This window comes from Fusarium pseudograminearum, chromosome 4 (assembly GCF_000303195.2).
Source record: "Fusarium pseudograminearum CS3096 chromosome 4, whole genome shotgun sequence".
In the NCBI taxonomy this organism is placed as follows: Eukaryota; Fungi; Ascomycota; class Sordariomycetes; order Hypocreales; family Nectriaceae; genus Fusarium; species Fusarium pseudograminearum.
In genome coordinates this window covers 3,473,421-3,495,904 of record NC_031954.1, presented here as the reverse complement: position 1 = coordinate 3,495,904, position 22,484 = coordinate 3,473,421, and the positions used below count along the sequence as shown (strand labels likewise).

General features: G+C 48.6%; 6 protein-coding genes across 6 annotated transcripts, besides 1 other annotated feature; 3 read left to right on the top strand and 3 right to left on the bottom strand.

Annotated features, from left to right (window-relative positions):
* Positions 1-4: 4 nt before the first annotated feature.
* Positions 5-96: a repeat region.
* A 356-nt stretch (positions 97-452) lies between these two features.
* Positions 453-1,265, bottom strand: FPSE_04200 (uncharacterized protein; the record flags this gene model as incomplete). The annotated part of the gene is made up of 1 exon (XM_009257318.1): positions 453-1,265. One exon carries the CDS (start codon positions 1,263-1,265, stop codon positions 453-455), a length of 813 nt encoding a protein of 270 aa, XP_009255593.1.
* Positions 1,266-3,995: 2,730 nt separating this feature from the next.
* On the top strand, positions 3,996-8,750 carry FPSE_04199 (uncharacterized protein; the record flags this gene model as incomplete). Its single annotated transcript, XM_009257317.1, has 3 exons — positions 3,996-8,120; positions 8,170-8,527; positions 8,581-8,750. 3 exons carry the CDS (start codon positions 3,996-3,998, stop codon positions 8,748-8,750), a joined length of 4,653 nt encoding a protein of 1,550 aa, XP_009255592.1.
* Positions 8,751-9,294: 544 nt separating this feature from the next.
* On the bottom strand, positions 9,295-13,382 carry FPSE_04198 (uncharacterized protein; the record flags this gene model as incomplete). The annotated part of the gene is made up of 10 exons (XM_009257316.1): positions 9,295-9,404; positions 9,456-9,585; positions 9,638-9,952; positions 10,000-10,429; positions 10,482-10,624; positions 10,675-11,324; positions 11,374-12,316; positions 12,363-12,828; positions 12,893-13,040; positions 13,160-13,382. 10 exons carry the CDS (start codon positions 13,380-13,382, stop codon positions 9,295-9,297), a joined length of 3,558 nt encoding a protein of 1,185 aa, XP_009255591.1.
* A 2,004-nt stretch (positions 13,383-15,386) lies between these two features.
* On the top strand, positions 15,387-16,917 carry FPSE_04197 (uncharacterized protein; the record flags this gene model as incomplete). Its single annotated transcript, XM_009257315.1, has 4 exons — positions 15,387-15,535; positions 15,610-15,729; positions 15,781-16,063; positions 16,114-16,917. The coding sequence occupies 4 exons, from the start codon at positions 15,387-15,389 to the stop codon at positions 16,915-16,917; spliced, it is 1,356 nt and encodes a 451-aa protein (XP_009255590.1).
* A 730-nt stretch (positions 16,918-17,647) lies between these two features.
* Positions 17,648-19,009, bottom strand: FPSE_04196 (uncharacterized protein; the record flags this gene model as incomplete). The annotated part of the gene is made up of 4 exons (XM_009257314.1): positions 17,648-18,226; positions 18,276-18,586; positions 18,641-18,803; positions 18,905-19,009. The coding sequence occupies 4 exons, from the start codon at positions 19,007-19,009 to the stop codon at positions 17,648-17,650; spliced, it is 1,158 nt and encodes a 385-aa protein (XP_009255589.1).
* A 615-nt stretch (positions 19,010-19,624) lies between these two features.
* FPSE_04195 (uncharacterized protein) lies at positions 19,625-22,429 on the top strand (the record flags this gene model as incomplete). Its single annotated transcript, XM_009257313.1, has 3 exons — positions 19,625-19,642; positions 19,702-19,814; positions 19,879-22,429. The coding sequence occupies 3 exons, from the start codon at positions 19,625-19,627 to the stop codon at positions 22,427-22,429; spliced, it is 2,682 nt and encodes an 893-aa protein (XP_009255588.1).
* Positions 22,430-22,484: the final 55 nt, after the last annotated feature.

Here is a 22,484-nt window from a genome sequence, read left to right as displayed (position 1 = left end):
GGGATCCCGTCCGCTCTCCCATAGTCAAGCCACTAACCGGCGGATTAGTAGTTGGGTCGGTGACGACCAGCGAATCCCCGCTGTTGTATGTTCTTTGCCTTTTGCTCTCAGGGACAAAGTCGAACCTTTAGGCCTATCTTTTCTTTTTGCCATTGCTCATGATGGCTTTGTGCCGAATTTCCACTGTTCTGACTTACATCAATCTCAGTATTGTTGAATCCTTTCTGTAACTGTAGTGGTAAGCACGAGTGTTAGCAACCCGCGTCTGTCCCGAAATAGCATGATGGTCTTTTCACATACAAGGACTAGTTGATACAAGGATAGAGATGCCAATGGTGATTTGTAAAATAAGAAATCTTGAATAAGTAGGTCTATAATAAATAAACATGGATATCATCGAACCCCGTCAAAAGAAAAGTCGCTAACTCTATACATCAAATCCATCAAAACACTTATGCTACAGCTGCAGCGGCGGCAGCGGAACTGGAAGAAGCTGAAGAGGCCGAGGCACCAGCAGTAGCGTTATCCCTCTGGACCTTTTGCCAGATAGACATGCAGCTCATGACAGCCATCAAAGCCCACATGTTACCCAACTCGCCTGTGGCACCGCTTCCTCGAAACTGGAACTCTCCAACACCAGACATGGTCTTCCAGCAATTGGCATTTCCCCAAACTCCCACAACCTCCTTGCCATCGCTGGTGTAACCTTCGCCGCTGGCGCTGCTGCCCTCGGGGAAGTCCTCTTCGCTGGACGAGTATTCTTCTTTGGTGTTGGTGCTGCCGAGACGGACGAGCTTGTAGCCACCCCATTTGGACTGCCCGACACTCTTGACTTCGGCACCGCGCGAACGGCGCCATTCGAAGCGCTCAACACGCTGATCTGAACCGTTACCAACGAGGCATCCGAACCAGAAACGGCCCTTGAGACCCTTAGGTCGACGCAGAGTTTCTTCGTGGATGCCCTTTCCTGTAGGCAACGTGATGAGGTAGTCATCGTGGTATTGCTTGATTCTTGATGATGTTGCAATGGCTGGTGACTCGGGGGTAGGACCCTTGTGAAGGACGATATCACCGTATAAGCCCTTGGTGAAGCTGATGGTATACATGGGCTCAGCGTCAGGTGGGCCAAGACTGATGTTCATGCTTGTGAAGCAGGCGTATTTCTTCCATGAATTTTGGTAGGCCATGCGGATGACGTTTGGGATGTCTTGAAGCTCTTCAGCTGAGAGCTGAGAGGTGTTGAATTTAGATCCTGAGTTACCCATTGTGTAAGATGTGATGTGAATGATTTATGAATTGTTTGTGAGTGGTTTGTAGTTGAATGGGAGAAGATTGAGATGTAAATTATCTTGGTAGTTATCTTGATAGTTGTGATGATTATGAAATGCTTCATTACTGGAAATTCATTGGACTTATATACTTTGAAGCTGTGATACTTAATATGATACAGGGTGATGTAGAGCGCTGCATTAATACTGCTTTAGGAAAAGATCGGCAAATCCTTCGAGTATTTTAGTGCCGCTGAGGCAAAGCTGCAGTGTTAGCTCAGTGAACTCGGTGTTGGCGGCATGCTATGACGTGCGTAAGGCGCCCTGTAAGGCTGGTCAATTCCTCTTTCTGGCTCTAACTCCCCATTCAGGGACCAACCAGAGTGCTGCGAGACCCAGACTTGATAGATCGTGTGTACGGATAGGGGAAGTATGAGGGTTATCAATCTCTAGATCTGAGGAAATTGCTTGTTTCTGCTGCGCCATTCCATTGGGTCGATCATTGGCAGTGCACGACACAGCCTTTGTGGAAATGTCGTAATGGTAGATAACTGAAGGATGAAATGTTTAGTTATTCCATCATTTCTAACCTACTTCAGCTTAGGTCGGCTATTCTCTTTATCCTACCAAGTCTCCTGCTTCCTGTCATTCTGTTTCAATGAGGTTGTATGCATTTATCACTTTCATAGTGCGTGCTTACTACCAGCGCCTCAAGTGAACATATAGGGATAGTCTCGTTGCTGCTCGATATCGAAATACCCAGTAGAGTTGTATTGATGTGTCCATTTCTCATGCGTAAGCAATTGTCGTTACATGTGTTAGAAATAACCTGTCAAGGTAATTGCTTTAATGCAACTACGGATAGCACGAAAATATCTTATTTCAAAGTCCTAAAATGACCAATTTGACTAGTATCCGGAAAGCAATTCAAATAATATTTTCCTCAGAAAGACAAGCGGTTCACCATCTGCTTTCATTTCTTGCCGCTTTGATATTACCTATGAAATAATTCGCGTTAGTCGATACGTTAATAGTGCCAACCTACAATACTGGGTTGAAGCAAGCTGATGTATTTTATGCTAACAAATTTAAGGGAAACTGAATCTTATCATTTTTAATGACTTCACGTCTTGTGTTTCTTCTTCTTCTTTCTCTGGCTACTAGTAACCTCTTGACGTTATCCCGGTCGAAGCATATAGGGTAAGCAACGCCTTATGGTTTGATTTCTCCATGTTTTCACCCTTCATCACCATTAGTACATTGCGTTTACTGGAAGAACTATCAAGCCGATAGGGCACTCAGCAGGTTGGTGTTGGAGTTGGGATGCATAAGTGAGATTATTCAATCAATAACTATAACGTTACCTCCATGTCCTTTTGGTTGACTAGGGGGGTTGACTGAGAGACGAGTCAACCTCGAAGCTTTGGGAGATAAGAGTGAATAATCCAAGAGCCGTCTAAAAGAACACAATAGTCTGACACGAATTTAGTATTCTATGCTTCTAGCAATCAGGTCTTCTTATACAGCCCTTTGGGGCGGGCATTCAGTGGAAGAAATTGTCAACATGTGAATTGTATCGATAAATAGACTTGGTAATCCATGTAAGCGGCATGCCGGGCTCATTTGTTTTCCGCTCACCATTAAAAACTCCAACCAACGTTAACTAGTGACCGATAACGTTGGAGGCTCCTTGCTTATATACACAACTCGCGCAGATCATTCTTGGCAGAAACTGTTGATTCACGGTCTGCTTACCAATACAAAACAGATTTCTCAATAACATTTCACCGACAGCAAACTCAAAGCAAATTGCGATGACTCTCACGGGGTAAGCACCCACTATTATATGCAACTTGCTGAGTGAGTGGCAATGGCGGCATTTACAGAACCTCAGGAACCCGACATTTAGGCGTGCGAAAAGTCCCCATGCAATTGGTTGTAATTGGACTTGCGGGTGCTAAAATCCGACAGTTACGCTGCATCCATGTCGCTATGTCCGACCGGTAGTCTAGTGGTAGCAAGGATCTGCAATGCGTGTGCAAGATACGAGTGCTTGAGTCCGACAAAGCGAAAAGTATGGGGCCTTATCTTGTTATCCGAGTCAGAATCAGTGACCGACTCCCTCCATAAACTCCATAACGTTAGCATACGTCTCAGGGACTCAGGTTCGGAAACAAGAGCTAATCTCCATTTCTCAGCAACTGGAAACGCAATGAGGGTCCGCGGATAAGTGAGTGCCGTGCATTAGAATCCACTCTCATTAATAACTAAGCCTCCAGAGAAGTGACAGAAAATAATAGCTGACTTTATTGCCTTTTTGGGGGGGAATGTGAGCTACTCATTTTGACTCATGCTCGTCTAGATCCCTTCCTCCCCCTTCCCTTAGCGCATAGGAGGCACCCTTTACGTCACCATGGATAACGGAAGAAAAAAAAAAGGTGCATCTGCAACGCAAACTAGAGTAGAGGTTATTATAAATACAAATTCTCACGGTTGGGGAAGCAAAGCAATCACCAGTCTGTGCTACGCTCCTGTCTGCCCTGCAACCTCGGTGAAGCTTATCTTGGACGGTCTTTCCTCTTTTCATAAGCCCCTTAGGCCGTCCAATCGACAGGGCAGTCCAAGCGATCATTGTTTTGTCTGTAAATATCGAGGCACTGGCCTCTACAGCGCGTCATTCACCTCCCTTACCTCCTTCTCTCTTCACTCCATAGCACCGTCGTCAACATGTTGGGAAACACAGTAGACGGCGATGCCCTGCGTCGCACCCAATCATCAATGTGGCAGCAGCAGCAGCCTATTTCACAACAAACCGTCGAAGGTGGACAGCACAACCCTACAAGCAGTAGATCCTCCGATACGGATGTCGTCCAAGAAGGAAAATGGGGAGAGCGTGGCCAAGAAGATGTCACGGCGCAAGAAGCGATGCAAGAATTCGAGTCTCTAAGGCACAACCTGATGAGCCTGCACAAGACAAGAACGACAGAAACACAGGCAAGCAGGGGAAATGCAAGCAGAAGAGCGAGCACCGCTGCTCGAGTTTCTTCAGCAAAGAATCGCCACAATGTTGACGATGACGACTCCAAGACAGATGTCGAAGCTGGTCCCGAGGAGAGCGAAGGTTTCGAATTAGGCCAGTTCATGCGTGAAGGTCATTTCGAAAAGCGATCCGAGCAGGATGGATCACTAAAGCGAGTCGGAGTTGTGTACGAAAACCTCATTGTCAAAGGTGTTGGCAGCACAACATCTTTTGTTCGAACGGTTCCCGATGCTATCCTCGGAACTTTTGGCCCCGATCTTTACAAAATACTCACTCGGTATTTCCCGTCTCTCCGTTTTGGAAAGGCTCCGACCCGAACACTCATCAATGACTTCACCGGCTGTGTTAGAGATGGTGAGATGATGCTTGTCCTGGGACGACCCGGTGCTGGTTGCAGTACGTTCCTCAAGGCCATCAGCAACAGCCGCGAGTCGTATGCTGCCGTCGAGGGAGAGGTATCCTACAGTGGCATTTCTGCGGCCGATCAGAAGAAGCACTACCGAGGCGAGGTCAACTACAACGGTGAAGACGATATCCATTTTGCTTCTCTAAGCGTATGGAAGACGCTTGCATTTGCACTGATGAACAAGACCAAGGTCAAGGAAAAGGCTGATATTCCTGTCATCGTGGAAGCCCTCATGAAGATGTTTGGTATCAGCCACACAAGAGGCACAGTCGTCGGTGATGAGTACACTCGAGGTGTTTCTGGTGGTGAACGAAAACGAGTCTCTATCGCAGAGACATTGGCCTCCAAGTCTACTGTCATGGCCTGGGATAACTCTACCCGAGGATTGGACGCGTCGACCGCCCTCGATTACGCGCGATCGCTTCGCATCATGACAGACATCAGCAACCGAACCACTCTCGTCACCTTGTACCAGGCCGGTGAAGGCATTTACGAGCTCATGGACAAAGTTTTGGTCATCGATCAGGGCCGGCAGATCTTCTCTGGACCTGCCAATAAGGCCAAGCAGTATTTTATTGACCTCGGATTCGAATGCCCTGAACGACAGACAACCGCCGATTTCTTAACAGCTATCACCGATCCGACTGAGCGACGCTTCCGACCTGGGTTTGAGAACCGCGCTCCTCGAACACCCGAGGACTTGGAGTCGGCCTTCCGCAACTCGCCAAACTACCAGGAGCTCTTGGCCGATGTTGCAGCCTACAAGGAATCTCTTCAACAGTCAAACTATGAAGATGCGAAGAGATTCCAAGGCGCTGTTCAGGAGGCCAAGTCAAAGCATGTCTCCGACAAGTCTTCCTACACAATCTCGTTTCCTCGACAGGTTCTTGCATGCACTAAGCGGGAAGCTTGGCTTCTATTTGGTGATACTACGACTCTCTGGACTAAGCTTTTCATCATTATCTCGAACGGTCTCATCGTGGGATCTCTCTTCTACGGTCAATCGGAAGACACTGAAAGCACTTTCAGTCGTGGTGGTACAATCTTCTTTTCCATTCTATTCCTTGGTTGGCTTCAGCTGTCTGAACTCATGAAGGCTGTTTCTGGACGTGCTGTCGTTGCTCGCCATCATGACTATGCTTTCTATCGCCCATCTGCTGTCTCTCTTGCTCGCGTCCTACTTGACTTCCCTGTCATAGGTGTTCAAGTTTGCATCTTTGGTATCACTATGTACTTCATGACCGGACTCGATGTTGAAGTGTCAAAGTTCTGGATCTATCTGTTGTTTGTCTATACCACGACCATCATGGTAACGGCAATGTACCGCATGTTTGCCAGCTTGTCCCCTGAAATCGACACAGCTGTCCGGTTCTCTGGAATCGCACTGAACCTACTTGTCATTTACACTGGATACGTTATCCCAAAGACTCAGTTGCTAAAGGACTATATCTGGTTTGGTTGGATATACTGGATTAATCCCATTAGCTATAGTTTCGAGGCTGTCTTGACCAACGAACTGTCCGACAGGAACATGACATGTGCTCCGTCTCAAACTGTCCCCCAGGGTCCAGGAGTTGAGCCAGGATACCAGGGATGCGCTATCAGTGGTGCTTCGGTCAACGCACGATCAGTTTCCGGAAGCGACTACCTTGAAGCTGCCTACAACTACAGCCGTTCACACCTGTGGCGAAACTTCGGTGTTGTCATTGCCTTTGCTATCCTCTACATCCTCGTCACAGTATTGGCAACGGAGGTGGTAAGCTTTGCCGAAGGCGGCAGCGGCGGTGCCCTGATCTTCAAGAAAAGTCGCAGGGCCAAAGAGCAAGCGCGCGAGGCTGAGGCACCCGTTGATGATGAGAAGGCCGTTGGGAATGGTGCCAGTGGCTCGTCCGGGGTTGTATCCGATCCCAACCTGGGCAGCGAGGAAGAAGCACTGGAGCAAATTACTGACAGCGAGTCCATCTTCACATGGCGAGACATCGAGTACACGGTTCCTTACCTTGGCGGTGAGAAGAAGCTCCTGAACAAGGTCAGCGGATATGCCAAGCCAGGTATAATGGTTGCCCTGATGGGAGCATCGGGCGCTGGCAAGACGACGCTTCTTAACATTCTCTCACAGCGCACAAACGTTGGTGTTGTTACTGGAGAAATGCTTGTGGATGGACGATCCCTTGGCACCGATTTCCAAAGAAACACTGGTTTCTGTCTTCAAGGCGATCTCCACGACACAACTCAAACCGTGAGAGAGGCCATCGAGTTTTCTGCCATTCTGCGACAGGATGCATCAGTCAGCCGTGCCGACAAGCTTGCATATGTGGACAAAATCATTGATCTTCTCGAGCTCAACGATTTGCAAGACGCTGTCATCATGTGTCTTGGCGTCGAGCAGCGCAAGAGGTTGACGATTGGCGTCGAACTGGCAGCCAAGCCATCACTCCTTCTCTTCCTTGACGAACCTACCTCTGGTTTGGATTCTCAATCTGCTTATTCGATCGTGCGTTTCCTCCGAAAGCTAAGCCGAGCCGGCCAGGCAATCATCTGCACTATCCACCAGCCAAGCTCTGTTCTTATTCAGCAGTTTGACATGGTCCTAGCCCTGAACCCTGGAGGTAACACGTTCTACTTTGGTTCCATGGGAGAAAACGGACAAGACGTTGTCAAGTACTTCTCCGATCGTGGCGCTGTGTGTCCTCCTAACAAGAATGTTGCTGAGTTCATCCTGGAGACCGCTGCTCGACCTCACAGGCGACCGGATGGCACCAAGGTCGACTGGAACCAGGAATGGGCTGAAAGTGAGGAAGCTCAGCAGGTCCTTGAAGAGATCGACGGCCTCAAGCGAGTTCGAAGTTCTGCAACAGAAGGAACAATATCCGCTAAGAAGGAACACTCTGAATTCGCTGCATCAGCTTGGCTACAAACCGTCGAGTTGACCAAGCGCATGTTCAGACAACATTGGCGCGATCCTTCCTACATTTATGGCAAGCTCTTTGTTTCAGTTATCTTTGGCATCTTCAACGGCTTCACATTCTGGAACCTTGGTTACACGATGCAAGACATGCAAAACCGCATGTTCACATGCTTCCTGATCATAACAGTTCCTCCTACCGTCGTCAATGGCGTTGTGCCCAAGTTCTTTACCAACATGGCTCTCTGGCAAGCCCGAGAATATCCCTCTCGTATCTATGGCTGGGTTGCCTTTTGTACAGCAAACATCGTTTCGGACATTCCTGCCGCCATCGTCTCAGCAGTGCTTTACTTCGTCTTGTGGTATTGGCCCACTGGACTGCCGACCGAGAGTTCTGTCTCTGGCTATGTTTTCTTGATGACACTCCTGATGTACCTTTTCATGACAAGCTGGGGTCAGTGGATTTGCGCATTTGCCCCTAGCTTTACCGTCATCTCCAACGTAAGTTCCATACATGCCTTGGCAATGTCACAATACTAACGCATATCAGGTCTTGCCGTTCTTCTTTGTCATGTTCGGCCTCTTTAACGGAGTGGTTCGACCTTATACATCGCTTCCAATCTTCTGGAAATATTGGATGTACTACGCAAACCCCTCAACGTACTGGATCGGAGGCATTCTTGCAGCAACTCTGGATGGCGCTCCCGTGCGATGTTCTTCCGAAGAGACTGCCAAGTTCGATGCTCCTCCAGGCCAAACATGCCAAGAATACGCAGGAAACTTTGCAAGTTCTGCCGGCGGTTACCTCCTCAACCCCAGTGCCACAAGCTCTTGCGAGTATTGCCCTATGTCCTCCGGCAACGACTACCTCGCCTCGCTCAACATCAGCGCGAGCGACAAGTGGAGAAGTAAGTTATCATTCGCCTGGCTTTTTTATAACATATACTAATTTTCCTTCTAGATTTTGGCATCTTCCTTGCATTTTGTGTGTCCAATTGGATGCTCGTATACTTCTTTATCTACACAGTCCGTGTCAAGGGCTGGAGTTTCGGGTTTGGAAAAGTATTTGGCGCTTTGGGTAAATTGGTCGACTTGATCAAGAAGCCATTTCAGCGAAAGAACAAGGAATGAGATGCCAAGATGTGGCGTTCGTAATTTAGATGGGATATCTTGAAGTACCAGCGACGCTTCTGGGTTACATTAGACAAATGAACAATAATTATCTAAAAAAAATGCTTGTCTTCTCATGTCACTAAAGACATGTCTGTCAGTTGACATGTTATGCTAGAGTTAGAGGGAAATATTCACGAATACAAGACTGAGGCTCATATAGGGACATTAAAAATAAACCCGTATGCCGTATTCATCCACTATCTTGCTTAGGCAGCTTGTGCTACCTTTCATCTGTCTTTCCATCCATCCTCAGGTGACTAGGTAAAAGTCACCCACGCAAACATTGATGCAATCCATCCCTGCGTTTGTTCTCTTTACAACTACGCGCTTGCTGATCGAACAATAACGCCAATGCCTAGGACTCTTGGTGCATGATGCCGTTGGCACCTCCGCACCAAATAGGCAAATTTTGTATACTTGTGTATGTCATATCGTTGACGACACGCATTGCCTTCCAACTTTACATGCTTTGAATGACAAACTCCACCTCTGCTAGCACCTTTTATCGAAGGAATAAGTCCCCAACGCCGTTCCTCAGCGTCCTTGTTCTATCTACGTGATCAAGACCGAGGTAATCATCCTCCCCTTGCACCAAAGTTGACAGCACATCGTCTGGAAGTTGTTAGCTACTTCCTAAACCGAAATTCAATGGGTACCACGAACCATCATTAAGATATTGCGGCTTCGAGTAATTAGATCGTCGCACGACAGCAATCTTAATCTTTTCGAAGCTCTTGCCTTTGATTCCAGTTCGCTTTTCCAGTCTCTTCTTGGTGTCTGCAAAGTTCTCGCCCTGTTTGTTTGTTAACATCTCATACATCTTGTGCAGTAGCGAAGCGTCTCACCTCAATGACCAAGAACTTGAAGGGCACGCCGTGAACACGGCTGACATCGTTTTGGTAGTGGAAAACTTGGACGAACTGATTGTCGTCGGCGCTGACCTCCTCCTGAGGAACTCGTTCTGCGTAGACTGTCGCGTACTCATTCAGGTTAATAACAGGATGATCGCGAGGCGGTTCGCGATAGAAACGGTTTGAGCTCGTCTCATAGATGCGAATTCTTCCACTTTCAGCTTCACCCGAAATCTGTGCCTTCTTTATCAAAGCTTCAACTAAATCATCCATGGTTCCAGTCTTGGGAACGAGCAAGTCGTACGTATCCTGTATCTGTTAGCCCAAGTGCTGGCTGTTCCCGAAAGCTAACATACCTCCTTGGTTATACCCTCACTCAACAAAGTAACTTTAATACTCTTCTTAGTGTCGAGCTCTGTGAGACTCATCTCAAGCACCTCAAAGTAGAAAGCGTCGTTCCTTTGAGTAGAGTTGAGAGCAGTTGAGCCCATAGGGCTGAGAATCTGTCGCAGAGTTGGGTTCGCACCCCTTCTCACAGGAGTCTTGGGATTCTGCGTTGAAGCGTTTACCGTCCAGAACCGAATGTGTGTGGGCTGCGCATCAAGATACGCCCCGACGCGCTCCGATAAGATATCGTATGTGATCTTAGAATTGAGCACCAGATCGAATGGGGGGTACTGAGCTGGGTCACATCGGGTAGGATGAGGGTGGAACTTAACCGTCCTCCTATGTTCCAAGAAGTCGTAGTACTCACGCGCATCTTCAAAGTGATCAGATGTGTTGTTTCTAGGGTGGTGTTAGCGATAACCTCCGTTGGATTAATAATAGAATGACGCACGATTCTTGTGAAGCCTTGTCGCCAGCCCTTTTTTCGCCATTAGCTTTGGTTCGCTGAAAGCAAATGATGTCGCCATCTTGAAGCTCTGCAATCTTCAAAGACTGCTTAGGCTTTAGTGGCTCGATCATCGTGGGTTTTATCTCCTATTGCGGGTCAGATCTGCAAAACATTTCAACACTATGGGTTTCCTCACCTCCCAAAGCAATAGCTTTTCCTCGGCCGGCAACTTCTCACCCCAGCCCATCTTCTTAAGAATCATAGGAAGCAGTTCTTCAACCTTCTTCTCCTTCGAGATGTAGACATGGCCAACACCACGCAGAGTCTGGGCGTCGATGTCGAAATGCTTCAGAAGGAGGAGAATGGTATCATTCTTAACGATGACACCATTGGGTTGGCTCTGGTAAGACGGCCAGATAGGCTCGCCATCAGAATTGACCTCCTCAGCAACTTCAGCCCACACACGCAAGCTGGTATCCCGGTGTGCGGCAGAGCGGGAATAAGTCTCATCAACTGTAGGTCGAAGATCCATGATTGGTTGGTCGGGTCGAATCGTTTTGTTCTGTCGGTTAACCATAAGCCAGAGTCGCACTCTGCGTGGATCCTCATTCATATCAGCTGCAACCTGCGCAACGAACTCTTCCATTGTCATCGCACGACGGACTCGATAAAATTTGGGCGCCGCCGGATCGGATTCGGGGTTTGCATCGAACTGGCACAAATCTGTCCCGCCAAATTGTTGGAATGAATAGTCAGTAATCACCTTTGCCCACATGTAAAGATGCGCTTCCCGTGCCTCTTTCTTGCGAGCTTCCCGTTGGACTGTCTCCTCATCAAATTTTTGTCCTGTGATAATCAGCAAACAATTCGATAGAAATTTACCAACATGACTTACTGAGATGTAAAGGAATATTGTCCTTAGTGACTGGACAAAGAATGTCACCCAGTCGCGACTGACGGATATAAACCAACATGTAGGCGCTGTTTTGGCGCATGATAGGGGCCTTCTTTTGCACTGTCGCGCGGGGATAGCCGTTGGCTGCCTGGTATTCTCCGCCAAAGTTTTCTTCCATGACTTCGCGCATTGTTGCTTTAGTAACTTTGTCGTCGTCGTACTTATAGAACCAGCCATCTTTTTCGGGCTTCAAGAAGGCATAGTAATGCCCAGCATTCAGATCTCCGCTGTGAACCAAAACGCTGTGAAGCTGATATGTCCAAGGAACAGACTTATCAGCATCTTCGGACAGATAGGGCGCCGCATCGAAAAATTCTGGGAACTCGTATCGATCATTGATCTTCATCATGGTATCGCGTTGGATGTCGTACTCGAAGCGCTTCAGTTGGAGATGCAGCACATCTGGGAAACTGTTGAAAATGACGCCCTTGTTCGCATCTTGAAGCTTGTACTGATCACCAGCAAAGTACTGGTTCTCTCCGTCCATCTTCTCGACCTGAACGTAGTCCTCAAAGCTTTCGAGAACATTCTTGTTCCCGCTGACGTTCAGCTGAATGTCCCAGAAATCTTCAATTCGGCTAGATTCGTAGTCAACATTAATGCATGAGATGTATGTCTTAATCTTGCCACTGAACATTTCTGGTAGGACGTTCTGGGCAGGCGTTCCCTTCATCTTATCTTCCATTCTTTCCATGAGCTTGCGCGAGAACTCTTGGACATCCTGCTGTTCAAAGATGTGTCGTGTATCCCAGCCGAAAGACTTTGTGAGCTCGGTGGTTCCGACTGCCTGATCCGAGGTTTGGAGTTGGTAAAATAGTCGTTGCAACGTGTAAGCACTGTTGTGCATGCTTGGATCGGCTTCGGTAGGAATTTCGTAGATAGCCTGCATAAGTTAGCAAAATATGAAAAAGGACGGGTACAAAGATAACCCTTGCCTTTCGGAACTTGTTTGTGAAGTAAAGCGATTGCATCAGAGAGTTCAGGTAGCATGTTGCACCTTGGTTCTTCAAGCCAACGTATCCCGTCTCCTTTTTGGAATCATAGTTGGCAAAGTTATGCCATAATACACCCGTCTCATCTTCGACAAGGCGTACATAAGCGGTGATATTGGCGGTGTCGTTCTCGCAGAGGGGTCGACTGCTCCCTTCCCAAGGTACATTGAACATACGGCGGTGCTCAACGAAGCGAGTGAAACCCCAATCGCCTTCTTCTTTGGTGAATCGATGATGGGCAGTGTGGTGGATATATAGGCTGGGGTCGTTTGGGTTCCAGAGGACGAGCGCAAATTGAACGCAACAGCTCCAATTGTCGGGGACTTCATCGGCTTCGAAGCCATGTTCAAGGTAGATAGAACATTGATCAATATTGTTGCCGTGGGGGAAGAGCAAAATTCGCCTGTAGAGTAATGGCTCTGTCAGCAAAGGAGTGCGCGGCAGCGATAGGGTCAATCCAGACTGACCATGGGAAACCACCCGCCTGGAAGACAGGGCCATGTTCCTTCTTATTCAAACTGCGCCAGTTATCAACAGTCCATGTGTAATCGTAGTCTCCAAGAATTTTTGGTTCGTCGATAAGAGGGGGGAGACAAATCTCCTTCATGGCTTCATCTAAAGCACGGTACAGTTAGTTTAGATGTCTCCAGTACAAAAATGCTTGGCCGGGAGCATATCATGAGAGGTATGCGACAAGCGTAGGTAGTCGAAGGAGTAGCGGAAAGAATACGCACGGTCGGTAGCCAAAGGCAGGTCTTGCAACTGGTCGGCTTCGCTTTGTTCGAAACTGTCAGGATCAATGATGGCGACCTTTTCGGGCTCGCTGGCCACGCCAATATAATCGTCCGTGTCCATGACCATGTCGTTGGGAGAGTTGATATCGTGAGTCTGTTGAGTATGGCGCCTGTCAGTAAAGTGATTTGCACGATGAGGTAACCGGCTTGAAAGTAAGGTCATGATGTCGGATTCGGGACGACTGGGGTTAGTGCGGATAGTGAGGGGCAGAGATTATGCTATTGGAGGTGATGATGATTTCGATGTCCAAGGTAAAGAGATTTGCGCAATGTTTCTAGTTCAGAGGTAGATGCAGTAATGTCGATTCGAATTTGTATAGGAGATACCAAAGTCAGAGCCAACGGCGAAGGATGACGCAGCTCAGCGTGCGTGCGAGGAGCGTGTACCAACTCACGGCGGACTGCATGGACTGGGTGGAAGGAACGAGGCAAAACGGGAAGGGGCAGGAACTGGCAGGAACGTACCATTGCGAGGAAGTTACTACCGATAGTGTAGTAGGCTCGAAAAAATTTGAAGCAGAAGAAAGAAGCAAGCAACTACTAGGTGGCAGCTCTCACGATACAAATGCGCGAGCGTGGAATCAGTCGCAGCAGAGCAAACAACCTAGGCACGATTGCAGTGCTTCAGCTAGAGCTCGACGGTGTCGAGTCGCGCAAACAAATAGGCGGCAGGGAATAGAAGGTCGGGGTTCTGTTGCCGTGAGTAGGTAAACAAAAAGAAATATACTCCAAAAGAGAATATCCTGGAGCGCAAGGCAGTGAATGCGATGCAATCAGATGCTGCCCGGGTATGGATGCTAGACTACTAAGGTATGACGACCACCTAGGTTTAGGCGAAGGAAAAAAGAGAGCAGAGCGGTCGGTTATGTCAGTAAGGGCGAAGGACAATGGCTGAAACCCACAACTTGAGTCCTTTGAAATAAGCCCCTCGACTTTTCGTTTCCCAGGTCTGATTTGAATCTAAACAAAGGGGAGAGGTTTGATAGATTTGTAAAACTGGGAGAAAGGAGTGTGAGGTGAGGGATCCAACGCCTTGCATCCAACAGGCAGAGAGAGCCAGTAGTAATCAGTCGTCAAGCGGGAACAAGAGAGTTGTGCGAGACTTTAGACTGACGAGACTTGTGAGGCGATAGCTGGCAGCTGCTGCTATACGGATACTTATACAACATAACAAATACAGTGGTAGATGCAGTATTTCTCTAACTGAAAACAGCCACACCAGGCGTCATCAGGTCACCCCGCCAATGACGTTGTCGGTATCTTATGGTTAGTCTTTATCCGAGTTTCATGCTTTACTTTTCAATGGATTCAATTGCTTTATTTAGAAAGATATGCACAAAAATAGTTTCCAACTTTGCAAGAGACAATCTGACGCAAGAAGTAATCATATTTAAAAAGCTTATCGAACATCAATAGTGAAGAGATATCTAGAGACCCATTGTGGGTACCCATGATAGCTCTGGCTGGAGACAATGCTTGTAGTAATAACAAGTTGCATCAAAGGCGACATCCTAGGCGTACGTCAACACGATGACCCAGTAAAACGCCATTCAACACCGACCCAGGGATATGTATGCTGTCCTGGCTGTCTATCACATAACTGGGACTCTGTCCATAACATTGGACCTGAGCTTGGAACCGTGGAGCCATGAAGCTACAACCAGCTAAGAAAGCAGGCGCCACGCAAGTCACGAAGCTACCCTATGTAGGTCGATGCACATGATGAAAAGCTGGAAACACTTATATATCATAACGAACAAGCTCATGATAAGCAGTCATACGCTAAAAACAGCCCTACCTACAGCTTCGACAATGCTCGTCGGCCCCTAGAGCCAATCGCAATCGGGATAAACGTGGTGGAAGTGTTTCCTGCTTCCTGTAACACACCGTTTTAGGCCGGCCGGTATCGCCAGAAGATGTGGGGTAAACTCCAGTTCCGTCCCTGAGCAGTATCGAGTCACTCAAAGCTACTTCCTTCCCACCGAGGCGGCACATGCATATTTGCTTGGCTTCTTCTACTTAACTCTCCTCATCTTTGCACATTACACTTTCATACAGTATCACCACATATACGGAGCCCGTTGAGCACACGATCGAGCCGAATCTAGTCAATACGCGAGCAACAACCGATTTGAGACAGTATAACCTCGCATGCGCCTGTGACGATATGCCATCCATCGCCCTGCGACAGAGCAGACGATGTAGATTGATAGATCCGCGTGCTTACTTGACGAATACTCCCCGATTTTCGTGTACCAACATACAGTCTCGCGCTGCGACAAACGCATCATGGCGTCCAGTTTCCATTCTTGACGAGTACGTCATTTTATGATTTTTCTTTTTGTTTAGGGACACTTGAACATACAAAAAGCTAACTCATGATGCTTCAGTTGGGTCGCAAAAGAAGCCCGCCCAATTAGCCTTCGTCAACTTATGGTCTTTGGCCGATCACTCACAGAATCGCGCCTGATCAGCTCTGCCAATTATGTTCGCACCGAATTACCTACGCGGTAAGCCCTGAACAGCTTCCATGTAAAACAGGCACTAACTTCTGCCTCTAGTATTGCGCATCGCATTCGAGATATGCAACGCCTACCATACGTTGTCACCACAAACAATCATATAAAAGAGGTCTATGATTTATATTACCATGCCTTCGATACGTTCCGTAAAGTGAAGGAAGTCAAGACCCTGGACGATAACGACAAGCTGTGTGAACTCATCAGCCATAACCTTAAAAGCCACCTGACTGTGATACCACAGCTTGCGATGGGAATCCTAGAGTGTGGTGGGTTAATGAGTCCCATCGACCTTGACAAATTTATGAACACCATTCTGAGATCGGTAGATTGCCCATGCCCAGCACATTTGGTATTATTGCTAATACGAAATAGCGTATCTCCAGGCGAGTCATTGCTGAGCAACATCTCTCTCTGACAGAAACATACAACTCGCCCAATTTCTCACCCGGTGCCAAACTTTCCGAGTCAGACTTCATTGGTGAAGTGTTTATTAAATGCTACGCTAAAGATGTCGTTGAGCGTTGTTCAAAAGCAATAACTGCTCTTGCACGCACCACTAACGGTCCAGATGTTCAGATTCCTGATATCACTGTTGACGGTCATCTTGATGCCTCGTTTCCATACATTCTGAGCCATCTCGAATATATAATTGGCGAGCTTCTACGGAATTCTGTTCAGGCTGTCATTGACCGTCATCTGAAAACACACCCAGATCCTAACAATGTGAAGCCCCCTCCTGTCGAGATCACTATCTGCGAGAACCAACAGCACGTTATCATACGAATATGTGACAGAGGCGGTGGAATCCCCCGTGCTGAGCTACCACATCTCTGGTCTTTCAGTAAGGGACCACAAAGCCAGAGACGTCTTAACAACCTTGCTCAAGTGCCCAAAATGGCAGCAACCATGCAGGAGCTTCACGTAGAAGAGGAACTGGGTCGTGCAGACTTAAAGGTGCCCCCGTATCAGAGCTCTCTTTCATCTCTCACAAGCCGACCGCCCAATCTGCGGCTCGGCATGGGCCTGCCCTTGAGTCGCGTCTACGCCGAGTACTGGGCCGGCAACCTCGACTTACATAGCCTTGAAGGTTATGGAACGGATATGTTTCTGCAGATTTCACGACTTGGAAACAAGAACGAGCAACTGACTACTCGAGCCAGCATGGATGCCTTATAGCAATTGGAGTCGGGGGTAATGTCCTAGATGGAAAGACAATTGTGGCCTTGGACTTGTTTCAAAGTCCGAATTCACAAGATGTCAATGGACAGGGCTTTTCTTTCGAATATGAATCAGTCAATCGGCAGCATGGAGTTTGGTAATTGTTTCCACGGATCAACTTTTGTACAAACAATGGGATATTATCGGCAAAGGTTCATAGGACTGGGTATCTATTATCGAGGTTCTACCACAAATGATGAAAGCACTTCAAAACTCAGGCTGGTATCATAAAATGTTGTGATTGAAATTACATCGGAACTAAAATGTGCCTAGCTGAGGGAGAGGGCTCTAGTAAAAGGTTGTAATAAAAAAAAAGGGCAAGACTATCAAGGCTTTCTCCATACGTCTTGTTCGCTTCGAAGGCGTCTCGTACTTGTAGGTGTGAGCTGCCGGTACAGCAACCAAGAACAAACACAAAATCGTGGGGAGGGAATCATAACTCCTACACAACATGCCGTGGCCATGATAACGAGTCCCACAAAGGGCAACTCATTCGTGACCTCAGCAGGTAAAGCGAGCAGGTATACCCGGGGACTCTTTATCCCCCAACAGTCCTCTTCTTCTGGTATTTCTCGGACCTTTCATTTTTCAACTCCAAACCCCAAAATGGAGCTCCAGGTAAAAGAAATTTGAAATGACTGTCCAACTGCAGCCATGCATGCACGCATAACGGTCCACTCGATATCGCTTAGCGGCGGCCGTGACTGCGGACAGCGCTGCCCTGCATCTGCTCCAGCTCCTGCTCGAGCTGCTTGATCTGAGCGTGAGTTTGCTCGAGATCCTTGTTGAGGCGGTCGCGCTCGGAAATGAGCTTCTGCTCCCATTGTCGGAAGCGTTGCTCCTCGATCTTGACCTGCTCGGTGAATCGCTTTCGGAGAGCCTCTTCCTCCTCCTTGAACTTGGGGTTGTCGAGCTTGCGGGGACGGGCCTCGCCAAACTTGCGGGTCTCCATCTGCTGGGCGCGGTAAGCCTCGTAATGCAGCTCCTCGGTGGTGTGGATAAGGTCGAGCATGTGTGTTCGGATCAGAATAGAGCGGAGCTTCTTGAAGTCGCAGTGGTCCTCGTTCTCAACCTCGGCGACACCCCAAGAGTATTGGCGACCCTTGACGATGCGGCCATCACCAGTCTTGACATCCTTCTCGGAACCGATAACGGCGAAAGGCATGGCGTTCATGAGGCTGCGAGCGTGCTGGGCAGCGGCCTCGTCGTCCTCCTCGATCGGGGGCTGGTAGATCTTGATGTTCTGGGCCTCGATGACAGAGACAATCTGGGAAAATTAGTGCCTGCAGCAATAGATGCAATCTGTGGTTACTTACTCGCTGCTTGAACTTGGCCAGGTCGGCAGGGCTGAGAGTATCAGCCTTGGCGATAACAGGGATCAAGTTAACGCGCGAACAGAGGCGCTTCATGACCTCAATATCGAGAGGCTTGAGGGTGTGGCCGGTAGGGCGGATAAAGTACAGGCAGGCATGGACACGGAGATCAATCTTGTCCTGACGGCGGGGCTGCTGCTCCTGGAGCATGTAAGACTCGTGCTGGTCGTCGAGGAACTCGATGATGGGCATCCAAGAGTCGCGGTTGTTGACATAGTCGCCGAATCCGGGGGTATCGATAACGGTCAATCGGACTGAAATGGGATGTTAGCGAGGGGTTGAGTTCCGCTTGGTGTAGAGCTATATACCCTTGAAGAACTTCTCCTCAAGCTCGGCCTTGGTAATCTCAATCTCGACGGTCTTGTCGACCTGCTTCTGGTGGCGTCGCTTGTGATCGGCGTAGTTCTTGATGGTGGTAGAGAAGAGAGTGTTGATGAAGGTAGTCTTGCCCAAACCAGACTCGCCAGCAACCTAGACATGATGCGGTCAGTGTAAATCAGGGAGAAGCTCATGAGATAGCTTGTTAAAGCAACATGAACCGCATGAGCAAGAGGAATTGCCTAAGAACTTACCATAATAGTGAAGCCGGCGCCACGCTTCGCGACAATCTTGTGTCGCTGGTTGGGCAGATTGGCAATACCAATCGGTGAAGCGTTCTCGGCAGCTGCAGAAGCCATCTTGTCTGTTGATTACTCGAGTACAAGGGTAAAACGGTCAAGTGAAGGAGAATTAAAGACGATAAAGACGACGTTAAAAGAGACAATCAATACAAGTCAACAACCAACTGCAATGCAATATCGCGATGAAGGTCGAACGAGTGCAAAGGTTAAGGTGGAGAGGGAGGTTTGACTTGGGGTCAGGACAGCTCGTGCTTCACTTCAGGGGAACGAATTTCCTGCCCTTTTCCCCCTAAAGCAATTCCCAGGGACGCTTGCTTCTGATAGGCTAGCGTTACACGGTCCGTGGGTGGACAGTGGCTAGTGGACACGGGGCAGCGAGATAACCTGCCAAACAAAACGGGTCTTGCAGCGCCAAGGGGTCCAGTCGAATAAACAACCTGCCACTGTCCCTAGCGATGGTCCCCTGAGCATGGGCTATTAGCGGCAGCCACAATCACCTACAGCCACAGGATAATTCCCTACGGCAGATGGTAGATGCACGGGCTCGGATTAACCTGCGCACCGAGCGATCGCAAAATTTGGCTCTTATCGATAAAGCGCAACGATGATTTTTTGGCCGAAGCTTTGCGACTTGATGTTTAGAAGCATCATGAGTAGGATCTGTCGATAATAATGAAGACCGATTTCAAGGTAAGGATGATTACAGACTACTGTGCGCCAAACAGTGAGGTACTAACCTCATGTCATAGTTCTCGAACTTGCTGGGCACTGTCTACTGCCAGGGCAATCTGCTCTATAGCCCAGATGGCACCCATCTTTTCTCGCCAGTCGGCAATAGAGTAACTGTGTTCAATCTGGTAGAGTATGTGCTCTTCCCCTGTTCTACGTCGACTATGGTCTCGAATTACAACTAACTAGCATCTCAGGAACAAATCATACACCCTACCCTTCGCTCATCGCAAAAACATTGCTCGCATCGGGCTCACACCCCGCGGCAACCTCCTCCTCTCCATTGACGAAGACGGCCATGCGATTTTGACCAACGTCCCTCGAAGGATTTCTATCTACCACTTCTCTTTCCGATCTTCTGTCACATCACTTTCATTTTCTCCCTCTGGACGACATTTTGCCGTAGGATTAGGGCGAAGGATAGAAGTCTGGCATGTTCCCTCGACTCCCGATGCTTCTGCCGAGGGCGAGCTCGAATTCGCCCCCTTCGTTCGATACCACAGCCATACCGGTCACTTCGATACCGTCACCAACATTGAATGGTCAAGCGACTCGCGCTTCTTCCTCACAACTTCAAAGGATCTTACGGCGCGGGTATGGAGCTTGACCCCTGAAGAGGGTTTCACCCCAACAGTGCTTTCAGGCCACAAGCAGGCAGTCATCGGTGCTTGGTTCTCCGAGAACCAGGAGACTATCTACACTATCAGCAAGGATGGCGCAGTCTTCGATTGGCAGTATGTCAAGCCCATCAACCGTATCGAAGACGAAGACAAGATGCAAGACGACGATGACGAGGATATGCGATGGCGCATCGTGCAAAGGCACTACTTCATGCAAGGAAGCGCCCATGTGCGATGTGCTGCTTTCCACCCCGAGACGAACCTTTTGGTCGCTGGTTTCTCCAATGGTCTATTCGGTTTGTACGAGATGCCAGACTTCAACATGATTCACAAGCTTAGCATTTCTCAAAACGATATCGACTTTGTTACTATCAACAAGAGCGGCGAGTGGTTGGCATTTGGCGCGTCAAAGCTCGGACAATTGCTTGTGTGGGAGTGGCAATCCGAGTCTTATATCCTTAAGCAACAAGGCCATTTCGATGCGATGAACTCCCTCGTCTACTCCCCCGACGGCCAGCGCATTATTACTTGTGCCGACGACGGCAAGATTAAGGTCTGGGATATCCAGTCCGGTTTCTGTATCGTCACCTTCACCGAACATACGAGCGGCGTGACTGCCTGCGAGTTTGCGAAGAAAGGAAACGTGCTCTTCACCAGCAGTTTGGATGGATCCATCCGAGCTTGGGATCTGATCCGATACCGAAATTTCCGAACGTTCACCGCACCCACAAGACTGTCGTTTTCTTGCATGGCAGTTGATCCCAGTGGTGAAGTTGTAGCTGCTGGTTCCCTCGATTCCTTCGATATTCACATCTGGTCCGTCCAGACCGGTCAGCTCCTTGATCAGCTATCGGGCCATGAAGGCCCAGTCTCGTCTTTAGCATTCACACCCAACGGCAACTCTCTAATCAGTGGTTCTTGGGATCGCACAGCCCGTATCTGGTCCATCTTTAGCAGGACACAGACGAGCGAACCTCTTCAGCTCCAGGCTGATGTTCTCGATATTGCTGTCCGACCAGACTCACTTCAACTAGCTATTTCGACACTAGATGGACAATTGACTTTCTGGTCTGTGACGGACGCTGAGCAAACCTCTGGAGTTGACGGCCGAAGAGATGTCTCTGGTGGCCGAAAGCTTACAGACCGCCGAACAGCAGCAAACATGGCCGGAACGAAGAGCTTCAACACTATTCGATACAGCACCGATGGTAGTTGTCTGTTGGCCGGTGGTAACAGCAAGTACATCTGTTTGTACTCAGTTACCACCATGGTGCTACTAAAGAAGTTCACCGTCAGTGTGAACTTGTCCCTTTCTGGTACTCAGGAGTTCCTCAACAGCAAGCTTCTGACCGAGGCTGGCCCAGCTGGAGAGCTCGATGACCAGGAGGCTTCAGACCGTGAAGACCGCGCGGATAGCACGCTGCCGGGATCGAAACGTGGCGATCCTTCAGCGAGAAAGAAGGCACCAGAGGTGCGCGTGACTGGAATTGGTTTCTCGCCTGCCGGCACTGCGTTCTGTGCTGCTTCTACAGAAGGTCTCCTGATCTACAGCCTGGACCAGGATATCCAGTTTGATCCTTTCGACTTGAATATGGAAATCACACCTGCCTCGACCCTTGCTGTTCTCGAGACTGAGCAAGATTACCTCAAGGCTCTGGTCATGGCTTTCCGCCTCAACGAAGCCGGACTCATTAAGCGTGTCTTCCAAGCTATCCCCTCTCACGAAATCCCCCTTGTTGTTGCCGACCTACCAACCATTTACGTCTCTCGTCTCCTCCGATTCGTCGCCGCACAGACCGAGGAGTCGCCACACATCGAGTTCTGCCTCGTGTGGATCAAGGCTATCGTCGATAAGCACGGAGCTTGGCTGTCTGCGAACCGCGCCAAGGCTGATATCGAGTTGAGAGTTGTCGCACGAGCCGTCGCGAAGATGAGAGATGAGATCAGGAGACTTGCTGATGAGAATGTTTACATGGTTGATTACTTGTTGGGTCAAGCGCAGGAAAAGACTGAAAAGAAGGATGTTAAGGCGTTGGATAGTGGAAAAGATGTAGATGTGAAGCTCATGGCTGTTGACGGGGATGAGGAGTCTGATGCGGGATCTGATGAATGGATTGGCTTAGATTAGACGGTAAAATACGATTGATAATACCCATGCATACTTATTATACAATTTCCTTTCT